This window comes from Podarcis pityusensis (genome assembly GCF_964106645.2).
Source record: "Podarcis pityusensis genome assembly, chromosome: 7".
Classification (NCBI taxonomy): Eukaryota; Metazoa; Chordata; class Lepidosauria; order Squamata; family Lacertidae; genus Podarcis; species Podarcis pityusensis.
Window position 1 is genome coordinate 36832065 of NC_138031.1, and position 16138 is coordinate 36848202.

Here is a 16138-nt window from a genome sequence, read left to right on the forward strand (position 1 = left end):
AATTTGGTTTTAATTTGTACCAATTCAAGAGCACTGTGAATTTTTTTGGGGGGGGGGGAAACAACTTTTGTACATTCATGCACCCACCCCAAAGCATTATAAGATAGGACTGCATGGATCTGTTGGTTACCTGGAACAAATGTTACAACAGGGAGTTTATTCTGGTTTTCCCATCTCAAAGTCAACACCAAGCCACCCCACCAAATACTGTGATTAAGTTGTTATGGCACCACAAATTCCAGCATGCCTGACCACTGGCCATGCTGGCTGAGGCTGATGGGAGCTAGAATCCAACATCTAGGGAGCCACAAGTTCCCCATCCCAGCCTTAGAACGCTGTGCTAGGCATGCTACAGAGTTTGATACAAAAGAAAAATGTGCTTAAGCATACCAGAATGGTTAACCAAGGCTCGTGTTTGTCCATCTGCAGTGGGAGTGATTAGATCCCAGACAAAACTTTTGATGTTTTCATCCCCTTTGTAATGATTGAGACAATACACAAGGATTGTTCGGCAGATGGTTTCCACATCTTGTTCTGTTAGTTGGCGTTTATAGCGCCCATGTGAGAGGATATCAGTCCATCGTCCCCAACTACAAGAAAAATAGAAAGCGTACATACCTAGAACTGGATTTCACATTTTGACATTAGCTCCCAAATGACAGCTAGAATGGAGCTTCTGGTGTTAGCATTAAATACATTTTGAATTTGCAGGTCACATCAGGGAATCCAGTTTCTAGCACCAAGGACTTAAGAATATTTATTTTACTGTGCAGGCAGCAAGTTCACTGCTCATAAAAGCCACAATTTAACTATACTGGAAATAATAAAATACACATGTTTAATGCCAATAGCCCTTATAGGCTCAGAGCAGGAAAATCTATTCAGGAAATTCTATTCTAGAGCTGTTTCTGCAGTCTTGAGATTTGGGAATCAATTTGAGCTTGATCCTGTAATCCTTTATTTGTAATAACTGTATACAACTTTATAGGAGCAAAGTTTAGACAGAGGCTCTTAATCTCACCTTAATGGTAGTTCATTAAGGCAGGCTGGCTAAATTTACGGCAGTAAGTCATTTGAGGCTCGTTTTACTTACCCATAAACCAACAGATTCTTTTCCACCCTAAAGCATTCACTTCGTGCATAACCCTGAGATTTGTCCTGTGGTCTACGGGGTTTCATACTGGGTTTTTCTTCAGAATCACTTTCCAGATCAGAAAATTCCATCAGTTCATCTTCTTTGACTGCACTGTATAGTCTAGTTTGCTTTCTTACCCTTGGTGTATCAATAACTAGGTTGTTCTATAATTAAAAAAGAGATTTTTGTTTGTTTGTTTGTTTGTTTTTTTAAAAATCACATTATAGTGATCTAAAAGTATTTAATGGTTTCATTCTCTCACCCTTCCATTTAAGGCATCAATGTCAAGCTCAGCTTTTTTTGCCCACTTCTGCCAGAAGTTAGGATCATCCAGTGAAATGTCTGTTCTGTTACCAGATGCAACAAAACTAGCCTAAAATACAACAATTATCTCCAATCAATATTCAAAGATATATATTAACAAAAATAAATAAATAAATAAATAAGCATTTATTCACCTTGGTGTTTTTTTTATGGTATAACAATCTAAGTACAGTGGACCCTCGAGTTACGTGCCGCTCTGGATATGTAACTTGCGGTTGCAAACGCGGCAAACCCAGAAGTGTATATTTCTGGGTTTTGCCGCCCGCGCACGTGCAGAAGCGCTCTGCGTGCCACACGCATGCGCAGAAGCGGCACCTCCAGTTACGGACTTTTCAGGTTATTTTAATTTAATTCGTATCCAGAGGGTCCACTGTAAAAGACCTATAAAAATAAAGGCAGTCAAGTTGTGTTTATAAGGAAAAACTCCCCCTAAAATCCATACTTGAGCAATACCTGTGTTAGAACCAACCAAAACGTCACAAAACAATGAGCAACCTTTTGACTTCTCTACAGCTCTGTGAAGCTCGATATGTGTGGGGGGTGGGAATAAAATCAACTGTTTGGATGTTGCAGCCATGAGGCCTGCATTTTGAATAAAAGTCTGCTAGGTGCTGCAGGTATCAAGTTATAAATTAAGCAATGGTTGGGCCCCTTTTTTTGACAACAAAGTCAGGTACGCTGATGGGCTACCTGCAGCACCTGCAGGTGCTTGAGACTGTAAATAACTAAGTGTCTGAATGTTGGGTAGATATGCTTTCTCTTAAAATGTAAAATTCCCTTTGGAAAAAAAGACCTGTTCTATTCTCAGTGACAGGGCAAATATCTTTTGCAGAGCAGCAAAAACTGAAGAGGGGGTTGGATGACTGCTTTGATATGTGCATGTGCATGCTTATCTGTGCGCACACATGTGCATTTTACTCCATATATTCCCAAAGGGTTGTAGCCTTCTCTATAAACCATTGATGGAGACACATTTTAAGCCTCTATGAATTGCTACTGTTTATCTGTACAAAGAACTTTGCAATAAGGGTCTGCAAGCTCTAGGCCCATCTCCACTTTCCATCTAGTTTTAAGATGCAACAGACTACACTCCTGTCTGCAACTGCCATCAATGCTCACTGCTGATATGCCATGAAGAATGGGGTTAAGTGCTCCAATAACCAAAACACATATTCTCTACGGCCATTTGTGTCAGCTTTAGATCTGAAATCTAAACTGCTTTGAAATCTGTAAACTGCTTTGAAATTTATCTATTTTTACATTTAAGTGGTATATAATTTTTTTTAAAAGAAAGTAAGAGAAGAATTAGTCTGTCAAGACCTTTTTATGTTCTTTTGAAATTTTCAAACTGTCTTCTGTGGGGCTCACAGACATACAAAGAGCATGATTTTGAGGCTGCATTTGTGTCAACACACACTTGTGCAGGACTAAGGAAAATTTTGGAATATATTTTGGCATAGTGACTCCTTAGGTCCTGCTTGCCTTGTGGGATATAAGGGTCTTAAGCTATAAAGAGGCACACCAAGAGACAAAAGATCACTCAATGTACGTTTCCATTTGTACAAAAAACAACCCCATAAATGTTAATGCTCACCTTTGCAAATGTAGAGCCTTTGCCCTCAGACTCAATAGTGATTGTGTGTGTTCGCCTCAAAAGAATCTGATCTATATCCTCCTCGCAGAATTTGGAACCTTCATCCTCTTCATCCATTAGAGCACCATACGCGCCTTTCCTCAAAAGATCTTCTATCTCTTTTTTAGATAGTTGCTGTACCTGTAATATGTGTGCAAAAGAAATAGCTCTTGTTAAAATTATGTTAAACAGTTTACAACCAGCTTTCTCCACCAAAAAAAAGAAGAAAAAGAAATGTTTACTAAATTCAAAGAAAAGACTTCTAACTGTCTTCTTTTGGGATGGGGAGACAAAACTAGAACACAGTTTAGGAGGAATATTGAAGCTCTGCCTGCCACGATCCCAGTAATAATCAGCCCTCCCAACGGATGCTTTTCACATTTTTTTAAAAAAGTACATTAAATGTAAAAATACATCATGTCTAGTTTTTTTATTTCATAAAATTTATATTCTGCTTGATTGTAAGAAAAAACCTCAAAGCGGTTTACAAAAATAATAAAAGTATGTGCACAACTCAAGCTCTTCGATGAAACTAGAATATATGGAAAGTACACTGCAAATTTAAGTGGCTTTTGAATGAATATATGAATACTGTTCTTACCCCATTTGTAGCGTTCTCTCTTCCACTCATGGACTGAAGCACAGCCTTATCAAGACCAAGTTTCAAACTTGCTTTGTCAAACATTTCTCTTTCATAAGAATTTCTTGTTATCAACCTGTAGATTTTCACTGACTTGCTCTGTCCTATCCTGTGACATCGAGCTTGAGCCTGGAAAAATATGGAATGGTTACCATGTTTCAGTTTGTTGAAAAGCAGCATGTATAAGCCTTAGAACAATTCTTAATTCAAATAAAATCTTAAAAGAAACTATTTGTGTATATTGCAAATTTATAATATTTCTCAAGAGACTACTCCTTTCTAGACAGCAGTAAGATAAAAGGTTGTCAGTTGACACATTCAATAATACCTGAAGATCATTTTGAGGGTTCCAGTCTGAATCAAAGATGATGCAGGTATCAGCGGCAGTAAGATTAATGCCCAACCCCCCAGCTCTTGTACACAATAGAAAAACAAATCTGTCAGAATCAGGTCTGGAAAACCTGTCAATAGCTGCTTGACGTAGGTTGCCTCTTACTCTTCCATCAATTCGCTCATATGGATACCTGGGAAAAAGAGCAGTACTGTATTACAAGCAGAACCTAAAAACAAGGTGAGTATCTATGCAAAGAATTTAGGGGGGGAAATCAACATTATGTACTTAAACAAGTACAATATTTATAGTTGTGCTCCTCACCCCATAACTTTTAAATCTTGCTGCCCCAGTTGCAACAAAACATGTCTCTCTCGTATCAGTCTCTACAGTCACAGCAGGCTCTGTAACTCTCCCAATAGTTTGACTTCACCCCTGAAGGCACCCTCTTTTCCTGTCTTCTGAGACAGATGAGTGCCAACCAGCCCAGGCTCAAATGGTAGAGTGTAAAGGGAAGCAAATATAAAGAGGAGATAGAATTCACTCCCATTTTCTGCCTTTAGCAAATGTTTCCCTTGTTTTCAAACTTGATTTCAAAATCACATTGACAATAATCTTGCATTTTCCTGAAAGCATGGGGAGTGCAAGTTAACAAAATAACTTGGTTATGAAAATAATCAAGCTATTGATTTCTTGCTCTGTTTTAATATTTCAGCCTGCATTAAGAGGCAGCAGAAGAATAAAGGACAGAATATTTTTGTATTAGCTTGGTTAGCTTGTGAGTAATATTTACTACAGAATATATATTTAGTAGAAAACACATTTTTATCCTATTCATAATGTGAACCAGTTATTCTAAAAGTGTTGTCAAGCCTAACCATGAATATAATGGTGGTCTGTTAGGATTGTGAGTGAAAGGTTACAACCAACAGAACAATTATTGCTATACTTATCCACTTTCCCATTTCATGATGTTAAGCGCCTGTTTCATTGTTTCCACATTTTGCAATACAGGTTAAATACTTGATAGCACGTTGAATAACTGCTATTTCCTAGAATTGGATTATATTTTTCTCACCGTCTTTGAATGAGGTAGTCTTCCAGTATGTCCAAGCAGCGCACCATCTGGGAAAAGATAAGCACCCTGTGGCCACCAGCCTTCAGTTTTGGCAGCAACTTGTCAATCAGTACTAGCTTGCCAGCAGCCTGGATCATTGCCTGGAGCTGAAAATCTGGAGAGTCAGGATTGTGTGTTTCTTTAAACTCTTCCAAAATTTTCTCTTCAGCACCTGCAGAGATTGGACAGCAATATGTGAATACTCTAAAGGTTTTATTAATAAAACTACGAGCCTGTTTCCAGCTCCCTATACAATGTCTATGGATTTTATAAGTGAAGAAATATTTACATAGCTGCATTTGCTTAGCTAAAAATAACATGGAAAATATGGAAGCACAAATGAACAATGAACCCAAAAGCTTCCAGCAAACAAGTTTCACAACAACAAAGAGGTGCCAAGCCAGAAGTCATAACAAATTAGGGGGCAAGGAGTGATTGAATAATTAATTAGTAAATTAAGGATATAAAGACAATATCTAACAGCCAGGTTGAAAGACGTAATGGCAAAGCCAATCCTTTTTCAAAAAGGGTCTTAGAAACCTATCAGTATTAACAGTCAAAGTGCTATAGTAATAGTTCATTACGGTAGCAGTATTCTGATGATAAACACATTCTAATTTAAATGTCCCAAATTTTTACAAGGCAAAGATTGGTGTGAGGCAAAATGGACACTTGTTAGCTTACAAAGTGAGGAACAAGCCGTGTACATAAATTTGGTGTGCTTGGGTATTAGGGGGTCCCAACAGAAACACTTATGACCCCTTCCAAAGGGACATTTATTAAAAAATTTCAGGGGAGACCCCCAGAAATACTATGCATTCTAATGTTAATGCCAAGTCTTTAGTGGCAGCATTGTCCAATAGCCATGGGTCCACTTTTGGTCCAAACAGGCACTATCACCTTTCCAGCAGGGAGTGCCTGACAGTTGGATCAAGCATGAAGTAACAAAGTAACAACCCATTTTCTGACTATTTCCTGCCCATGTTTCATGTTCATTAGCACTGTAGACAGTTGTGCTGATGTTGCTTCTTCCTATTAAAACACACACTCAGTTTGTATCCTATTTCAATGAAAACACACATGTGGTGTTAATGAAGTTTCTGATCAGTACATAAAACATATAAATCAGTCCTATATGAAGTCAGACTATCTGGCTCAACACTGACTGGCAGTGACTCTTCAGGTTTTTAAAGAAGAATCTTTCCCAGCCTTACCTGGAGATGCCAAAGACTGAATCTGGTGCTTTGCATGAATGACAGGTGCTCTATCACTAAGCTACCTTTCCTTAAGTAGTTACAAAGCAACACCTTTTTAAAGCCAGAGTAATACCACCACATTCTACCAACAAAGTACACTGAAGTTTATGACGCACGGTGGCAGCTAGGCCATATTGTGCCTCTAAGGGGAAAGAACTAGTCTCCATAATTCCTAAAATATTGTTATGGAGGATGCTTTGCCAACCAGTCTTGCCAACTTCAATAGAGAGGAGATAAGTGAAAGAAGTGATTACTTTCAGGTACTTCTACTTAAGACATGCCAGAGACTCTTGCAGTAAAAATGCAGGAAATTATTTATGTCCCAAACTGTACTGCCGGTTTTAGTATTTACATGTTTCCTTTCATCAGAGGCATTTAGAATGACAACTGAGTGAGAGATAATGTCTTGCGTTGAGCAACGATTTGAATCTGGGTTTCCAACATACTAGCCACTCACCACTCTGGCTCTGCAGAAGCATATACACACCGGAGGGTTGCTATGACTATCCTGTGCTCTAGCCTGTCTGACTGGTTCAAATCATACACAAATTATAGTAACTTGCTAAGAGTCTAAGATGAAATAAGGTGAACCAACCAAGTATCTTCAGCTATAATTGTCTATATCATGTAAAAAAGACACAGCAAAATCTTCCTCTGATTGTTCAGGTGTCCTCATATGTCTAGAAAGTACTGCCTTGTAAAAAGTCAGCTTCACATTGAGCATCTCACACTACTGACTCAATATTTAATTCTGTCAATTTTCCAGCCATTAACTTTTATAGCAGGGGTGGCTAACACAGTTGATCAGAAAAGCTTTGCTATGATAGTAACATGCTTCTTTAAGAAACAAAGCAACTGCATATAAATATGTTAATTATCAATCAACAAGATAAACATGAATACACAAACTTATGGAAAGCAAGAATGTGTTACAAGTATGAAACTCCCTCTTCTCTAGTGGAACTGGAGGACTCGCATCTTATTTACATCTGATAAGTAGTAATTAAGACTAAAACATTAGCACAAAGCATGTACAAACATGCATTTCATTTGCAAACATAGCAAGTTATGTGGTGGAAACATAAATATAAAGAACATTTATGCTATGATCTTTTATTTTGCCACATTTAAGTGTATGTGCGCATCTTCTGACATGGAACACTGACAGCAGGACTTTTATCAGCTTAGTTAAATTAACTTTGTCAAAATAAGTTTTAGAAGATCAGATGCCAACATGTTGTTCCTATTTTCTATTTGGATCTCTCACATACAGTCCTAGTACCACTTGCGCTATTACAACCAATTTTTGAGGTTTTAATGTAACTGGGGGGAAGGTTTAGATACAGAAAACACATCCAAAAAATTGTCCCTCAACAACAAGGTTTTTAAAGCAGGGATAATCCATTTAAATAAGCAACAAACCAAACTCCTTAATATTGAGTTTTAGAGCATTTTAAATGTACAATAACTATAAAACTATTATACCTCAGGTATCCGCAGCCTATGGAGGGATAAAAATATTTTATAACTCAGACAAGGTGTTACTAGCCAGCTGAGCAGCAAGGCAATTTTATTTATTTATTTAATTGCAGGACATTCATATACTGTTTAATGGCAATAAAACTTCAAAGCAGCTTATGAAAAGAATAAAAACAATAAAATGACCAGTTAAAAACAGTAAAAGCAAGTATTTACAACTTTCAAAAATAACTGAAATGAACAATAAACTAAAAACAGATTAAAACACACGACAGCTTCTACATGTCTGGATAGGGCTGCATTAAAAAAAAAAGCTTTTTAGCAGGCACCAAAAAGAGTACAGTAAAGGTGTCTGCCTGACACCAATAGACAGGGAGTTTCAAAGCACAGGTGCTGCCACACTAAAGATCAATTTCTTGTAAGTGCAGAACAAGTATTATGTGGCACCTGCAACAGTGCCAGTTCTGCAGATAGGAGCGGTCGGGTGGGCATTTGTAGGGTAAAATGATCTCACAAGGGACCTGCTCCCAAGTTGTTAAGGGCTTTATATATTTATAGTAACATCTTGAACTTGGCCTGGTTGAAGATCAGCAACTAGTGCAGGTCTCTGAGCAGAGCTGTTATATGCTGACAGGGTCTCACTCTTGTCAGCAATCATGTTGCATCGTTCTGCACTAACTATAGCTTTCTGAACAAGCACAAGGGAAGCCCCACACAGAGCACACTGCAGTAATCCAAACTTGAAGTAAGCAATGTCGGAAGTACTGTAGCCAAGATCCTGCACCCCATAAACGGCCCTAGCTGTCATACCAGTGACAGCTGGTAAAGGTGCTTCTAGCCACTGAGGCTACCTGGGCTCCAGTGACAAGTTCCCTCCAGAAGTACCTCCAGACTGTGAAGGTGAAACCCTATTCAGGGTCCAAGGGGTCCAGAGCTGGTTTCTTTAGAAGCGGCCATGCCACCACCTCTTTCAAGGCAGAAGGGATTATTCACTCACGCAGTGAAATATTAGCCACTCTCTGTACCCAACCAGTCAGACCAGATTTAATAAGACAGGAGGGACAGGGGTCAAGAGGGCACATGGTTGAAAACATATTGCTGCCAGCACCTTGTCCACATCAGCTGACTGTATAAACTGAAACCAATCCCACAACACATTATCAATTCTGGCACGGAGTACTTCAACTGGGGCTGCAGGAAGTGCAGAGTCAAGATCACTCTGAAGTTGAGCTACCTCAAAGTGTGTTGCCGGTTGGTCACAGTGGGTCCTCGAATGCTCCAGAGGTTTCTTTCCCCCAGTGGGAGTCAGTAAGCTCCAGACTGTCCCAAAAAACTCCACTGGCTACCTACTAGAGGCTGCAATGCATGCTGAAAAATGAGACTTCTTCGTAGCCTGCACTGCCACATAGTAGGTACGATTATGTGCTCTAACTGGGTTCAGTCAAGCTTCAGAGCGAGACTTATGCCACTTGCAACAGGCTATAAAACTCATACCTCAGGAACCCTCAGCCTACAGAGGGATAAAAAACATTTCATAGCTCAGAGAAAGTGTTTCCTTCCCTCCCCTACAACTCTGATGGAATTAGTAACAGCTGAGCAGCAAGGGTAGCTTGCATATACAGCTCACTTAGGGAGGAATGTGATTAAATGGTATACAGGTTTTTGAAATATTGTTTCTATTATTGTACCATATCAAACTCTTTAAATGGCCAGTGAGCAAGGCAGGAACAAGGATTTAAATCTTTGCTCAAACATATAATTTACTGGGTAGCACTAGGCAGGCAAATACTAAAATATTGGCTAAAAAAATTAAATAAGGGGTAAAAGCAAATCCAAGAGTACGAACAGCATGAAGGCTGAGCATAAGCACAAAACTTCAGTATGCTGGCTAGCCTACCATTTGCCTCCCTTCATTCTAGGTCTGAATGGAGAAAAGGAAATTGGAATCAGGGATGCGACCCCCCCCCCCCAAATCATGGTAGGTAGTTAATTGGGACTAGACAATAAAAGCACTTTCCACCCCCAGCAAGGGCTATTTAAGCTGCTAAGAGAGTAGTCCCATTTGGGGGTTGTGTGCCTGATGAATGGTTCGTAAGTTAAACACCTTCAAATCCTCTATTCATGGGAAGATTTAAGGATGGCTGCCACATCCTAAACCTGAATGGTCTATGGGGATTTCCCCACTGTTTATTCCATCACCATAACCCTACAATTCTTTGCAACCCCACAATGTATTTTACACTGCAAAACTGCAGTAAAGAGGAACTGCATTTCCCGTCCATACACAGAATGTGTACTGACTAGGCTTGGTCTCTGCAGCCTCCCCGCCTCAATAGTAATGTCAGTATTTTCCACGCTCTCTGCTAAAGTATGTCTTTTTTTTCCTATCTATCCTGGGCACAATCCCAGTCTGCTGTCACCCTGACTCAGTTCCCGACTCAGTTCCCAGTGTAGAATGCAGCTCACTTCTGCAGTAGAAACAGAGAAATTCCACTTAGCATCCTCAATGACTGCAGCCTCTAAGAGGGAGCGCAGCAAAGCAAATATTGAGTTAAGTGTTGCACTTGCTGTGGGAAGCTAGCTGGACATCAAAGTGAAATGGGATCCTGACACCTGCAACCACAATACCAATAGGATCAGGATGGTAGCCACCGATGGCTAGCTGTGGTAGATTGTCAGCTATGGTGGTGAAGGCTGAATTTTTCCCAGTACCGGAAGGGGAAAGGTGAGTCTCTCAACTGCTACGCTGTTTCTGTCATGACTGAACAGACGGGGTTGTCCTTTTCTCCATCACTGAACATCATGTCACAAAGACACCACATAGCATTTCCTAGGACACCACAGAGTCCTGCCTCAGTGCGGTCATAGTTTCCAATGCATGAGGACACGCATGTAAATTGCAGTAGATCTAATCAATCTCACATAGCTAGAAATTATTGCTGCTGCCTAGAGCTCTGAGAATTCATTCCTGTCCTATTACCCTTTTAGTGTTTTGAGAGTTAGAGGAGCCTAGGTCCTGATACTCTGGTCTAAAATGCAAAAGGAAAATTTAGCAAAATATATTCAGCTCAACTGAAAAACGCTTTCTAGCTTTTATTCACACATGCCAAACTCCCCTCATTGTTTTCTTTTTTTTAAAAAAAGTCAGTCCTACCATTGATAAGGTATGGATGATTGCAGCATTTTCTTAATTCCATCATAGTGTTTAAGAGATTAGGTACATTCGCTTGACCACCACCTTTTGACAAAAAAGTGAAATTCTTTTCAAGAATGGCTCTGTAGTATTTCTTCTGAATATTTGTCAGTTCAACTTCAATTATGGTTTCCTCCTTGGGTGCAAGGTTCTTTTCAACATCTTCTTTGAGTCGTCTCAACATCATTGGTTTCAAGATAGCTTGGAGTTTTTGCACCTAGTTAAATAAATGAATGAAGTTTAATCTTGCGTACTCTTTTATATTTTGGTTCTATCCCCACAGTGTAAATATTTTTTGTGATATCAGAAAGTTGAGACAGTGGGAGCCAGATGGACCACAACATTTGTAACTTTTTGTCATATGGAAAGGGAGATGTACTGCTAAAGACAGTGTCCTGTGCTGACACCAATGGCTTCACTATAGGCAGAGGGCAGGGTCAGAATATAAGCAACAACTTTCAAGTATGCTCATGGCCCACCACTTGTTTATAGATTTCCTGCCTGTCTTCCATGATGGAACTCTAGGAACTGTACTGATGTGACCTTGGATAATACACCAATAAATTAAAACGTTATTAGCAACTCCAATACCTTGCACTATTCATAATTTTGGTAAACTTCACTTGTTAATGCCTTCCTCAACTTTTCATATGATACTTAAACTTTGCACTACTTGTTATTAGTTTGATTAATGATTCATCTCCTAACCAAGATTAGAAGACTGGGAGTGTACAGTTGCCTCAAATTATCATCTTCCTTCCTTTCTTTCCTTGTCTATGCAAATTCAGTCACACTTGTTACATATAATTAATAACACTTTTTCTGTGGTACCCTTTCTTTACATTCTATAATCAATCAGAAACCTATTTGTATGATTTAACATTTAGGTAATTAAGAAAGGAATTTATGGCTCTACAAGTAATTGCAGCAGGAACAGTTGAAATTCTGAAAGGAACACATAAAAACATTCTAGTCAAATGACATTCCTGTATAAATGATTGTGAATCTATGGAAGGTACACTTTATGTATTGTTTAGTCCCCTGTATACAGCCACAAGAAAGATTCCTGGCAGGAATTTTAGCCCCTGGTACGCACTAATTATGGCGCAGTGTCACATTTACATGGGTGCTAACTCTGACTAGCTTAAAGGAGGGTTTGCATAACAGTTTCTAGCCTTGCTTTTAAAGGTAACCATTGTGCAGATATAATGCTGTGCTATTAAACATGATTGCACAGGAAAGATTTTCTAACTTCTAGAGCTTAATTTTGTTCTCTCTCTTATGTAAGCATGTTATGTGGAAGCAAGTTCTATGGATTACAAATAGGTCACAATGTTAGTTATTATGTGCAAATAAACAAGTAAATATGTAATATTATTCTGCATAGGTCTGCATAATTGTTTACTATATTGGAATGTAAGATACTGAAGTTGTTAGTATTTATTACAATTTATTAGTCAATTTATCTTGCCCAAGGCAACCCAAAGTGACTTACTAACAAACAAACAAACAAACAAACAAACAAACAAACAAACCATATAGATACATTAAAACAAAGGGTTGGGGAATTAGGTTTGGCATTCCAGTCAATGGACTGTCAAATATTTCACACAGCTAAGAATGGCTCATTGCAGGTGGAAGTTCTTTTTTTCTCTTTTCATTATGGTTTAATTTGTTAGCAAGGTCAGCAGTGAAGCGTGCTTCCCCCTCGTCTTGCAGAGGTCAAGGGCAAATATAGAGCACAGCAAAGCTTCTACTGGCCACCTGCTATAACTGCTGGCACCTCCAGAAAGCAACAGGAAAAGCACTAATCAATGGCAAAGGTCACCTGAATTCAATCTTATTTGATACATGACCCACAGAGTATACCCTCCAGTTGAAGCTGCAACTTGACTACTTGGTCTCCTGTTCTTAGTTCTTAATAAAAACTGGTTCTTGGTTTTTAATTTGCTTTATTTCTATTTAGATTTCAGTTTTTACAACAAGAACAACAACCACAGGCGGATCTTAGTATTCCAAAATAAAAGCCAAAGAGAAATGTTATGCAGATTGTTCACTTTTATCGAGAATTTCCTTGACATTTTTAAAAGTTGTATTTCTTTTTTCACAAGTTAATTGATTTGTTTTTCGTCTCAGTATCATACTCTGCATAGATAAGTCATGTTCAAATACTACTTCCTTTCCTCTGGAATGAGTCTCAGGCTCAAGTACTTGAGATTAGCTAAGCATGCTGAGGCATCCTCAGCCTACAAACTGAACATCAGAAATTTAGTCAGCCTTCAGAGGATATTTACCCTCTGGCATGCTTCACTCAGCCCACCACCACTTTGGACCAGTGACTATTTCAGGGGTTGCCAGGAAGGCTTTGTCCCCCCACTGTGTAAGTGATCATGTGGGAGCAGAGAAAATGGTGCCGAAGAAGCTTAAAGCCACACATGTTTTGCAGTAATCAGCAATTGTTCCATATAGTAAAGTAAATTAATACTGGGTGATTTACCTGTTCTTCAGTTTTCAGATCACCAAACTCTTGCATGAAAGTGGTTTCTGAAGGAAAACGAGTTGGTTCCAAGAAATGAAGCAAGCTGAAGAGCTCCTCAACAGTGTTTTGTAATGGAGTACCTGTAAGAAGCACTTTGTGTTCCTGCAAGAAACAAAGACTCTGGAATAGTCTACAATCCTGAACTCTGAAGCTGCATATTCTTCCAAGATAAGTTTTCTAGTTTCTATCCTAAAATTATTAGGCTGTATTTATAATCTATGCATATATTTCATATTTTACAATTCCAGAAGCTTTAATAAAATGCTTTATTTGTGGTAGGCTGTTGGACCAGATGACCTTCAAGGTCTCTTCTAGATTTTATCATTCTGTGTGAATGGTTTAGGTTGTCAGCTGGGTGCTTGTAACATGGCATGGTAGCTTCAGTTGCGTAGACTCCATATTTCTATTCCAGTGAACACACAAATCTGTGACAGGTCTACTCATCTGTCACTGACAGTCATCCACCTCTAAGGTAGTGGTGAAGCTTGAACTAATCACAATATAGGATACCATAGCATATCCATATTGCCTAAATAATGCATTTTTGACCCTTACAAGCTGCAATTTCACAGCATTTTGGAGCTTGAGTGAGCACGGAAAGCTCTTAACACAACATGTTAAATGAAAAAGGATTTTTGTTAATTGATCTCTGCATTTTCATAATTTTATATTGAAAAAGAGAAGAGAAGTAAAGCCATCTGAAACATAAACCCGCTTTCCCATCAGATTAATGGGATGGTCTGTACAGACATCTCTTGGAGCTTTGAGAGTATTAGTACTCACCAGGTCCATCATCTTGAGCCCTTCCAACAGTTTGCAGTTTCTGTTTTTCAGCCTGTGAGCTTCATCGATTACTACACAGCGCCATGGAATGTTACGGAGCTCAGGACAATCAGTCAAAATCATTTCAAATGTAGTGATGATGGCATGAAATTTGTATGACCCCTTAACTGCACGACCCTAAAAGTACAGAAAGTATTTTATCAGGTTACACAACACTGAAAATGAATCAACCTATTACCTATTATCATCTACCAAAATTACCTATTATCATCTACCAAAATATATTCATGTGTTACTGACTGATGCTTTTCGGTCTTTTGACTAAGCTCAAGTGTAGACGCAAGAGTATGTTATTTAGAATGAACAGAATATGCTGAATGCTGGACCTCACTGAGAAACAGGACACTGTACTGCAACGGAACTATGCAATGCTGGAGCACTCAGGCAAATGAGCTGAGAAGGGTGGACACTTTCAAAGAATCCGTAAGAACATGGCATAGATAGAATAGGTTTGGAACTAGAGAAGAGACAAGAGACATGAGCTAAAATCTGCAGAAGCAGAAGAGGTATGAGCTTGTTCTAACCACTCCCCTGCTCATGCCTGCCTTCTTCTGGGCTCTCTGTCCTCCTGGCTCACTGTGCCATGCCTGCCTTCTTTGCCAAGTGGCAATTTGTGCTGTTATGTGCCGCACCCACAGGTGTGGTTCAGAGAGGCTATGGAAAGCGGAGAGGTAGGCACACACATGAGCCTGGAGGCCTGAATATGGGATGTATGGTTAGAGCACCTTTCTGAAGAATGCTACGCTGCTCTTGCTGCCATGCTCCATGGCTGAGCTCATACATGTCCGCCCCCCCTCCCATCACAAAGTGGGGCAGAGAGAATGAATAATAGAAAGGATGAAATAGGGGGCACAACCAAGGCCTCATACAATAAGGTAGAGGGCTGCCCATGTCTACCTTAAATAATAGAGGATAATGATCCAGAATAAAGTATACAAGAAAGAAGTCATATGTTATTATTAGAGTAGATACATTTACCTGTGGGTCTTTGAAATACATTTCATACAACTGAATGGTCTTTCGACTGGCTTGACTCCCATGATATACAACAACATTCAACTCTGTCCAGGTACGGAATTCCCTTTCCCAGTTGGGGATTGTGGACAATGGGGCAATAACCAAAAAAGGACCATGGATTCCTTTTAAATATATCTCATAGAGAAATGTAATAGATTGGATCGTCTTTCCCAATCCCATTTCATCTGCTAAAATGCAGTTTCGCCTGGAATAAATAATAATAATAATAATTTATTATTTATACCCCGCCCATCTGGCTGAGTTTCCCCAGCCACTCTGGGCGGCTTCTAATCAAGTGTTAAAAACACACACATATATTCCATCATAAAATAAAAAAATAATGTTAAGTTCTCAAAAAAATGGAACTCCCACAATGCAAGTGCTTTGCTTATTTGAATGTGGAAAGAATACTATTCTTTCAAAATAAGGAAGTTGTTACTATAAGTATGTTTTTAAAATAATCTCAAGATTTTATATGAGCACGCAAAAGACACACACACATATTCCATCATAAAATTTGCTATTTTATATAGCTGGGACGTTTAAAATAATCACATATTAAAATAGCGGTATATGTTAAACTTCAACAATTAAGCTATTCATTCTCTTCCTTTACAATGAAGTCGTAACA

General features: G+C 38.9%; 1 protein-coding gene across 8 annotated transcripts in view; it reads right to left on the reverse strand.

The window, feature by feature from the left end:
* The window catches only part of CHD7 (chromodomain helicase DNA binding protein 7), a 145186-nt gene that overhangs the window by 22498 nt on the left and 106550 nt on the right, over nucleotides 1-16138 (reverse strand). For all 8 annotated transcript variants that reach the window (XM_081013251.1, XM_081013250.1, XM_081013249.1 and 5 more), the window contains 11 exons: nucleotides 15469-15712; nucleotides 14431-14607; nucleotides 13606-13749; nucleotides 11070-11325; nucleotides 5142-5352; nucleotides 4061-4256; nucleotides 3694-3861; nucleotides 3054-3233; nucleotides 1398-1508; nucleotides 1094-1299; nucleotides 391-590 (listed from right to left, as the gene is read on the reverse strand). In XM_081013251.1, coding sequence (XP_080869377.1) covers nucleotides 391-590; nucleotides 1094-1299; nucleotides 1398-1508; nucleotides 3054-3233; nucleotides 3694-3861; nucleotides 4061-4256; nucleotides 5142-5352; nucleotides 11070-11325; nucleotides 13606-13749; nucleotides 14431-14607; nucleotides 15469-15712 — 2093 coding nt within the window. The remainder of the gene's footprint in view (nucleotides 1-390; nucleotides 591-1093; nucleotides 1300-1397; nucleotides 1509-3053; nucleotides 3234-3693; nucleotides 3862-4060; nucleotides 4257-5141; nucleotides 5353-11069; nucleotides 11326-13605; nucleotides 13750-14430; nucleotides 14608-15468; nucleotides 15713-16138) is intronic.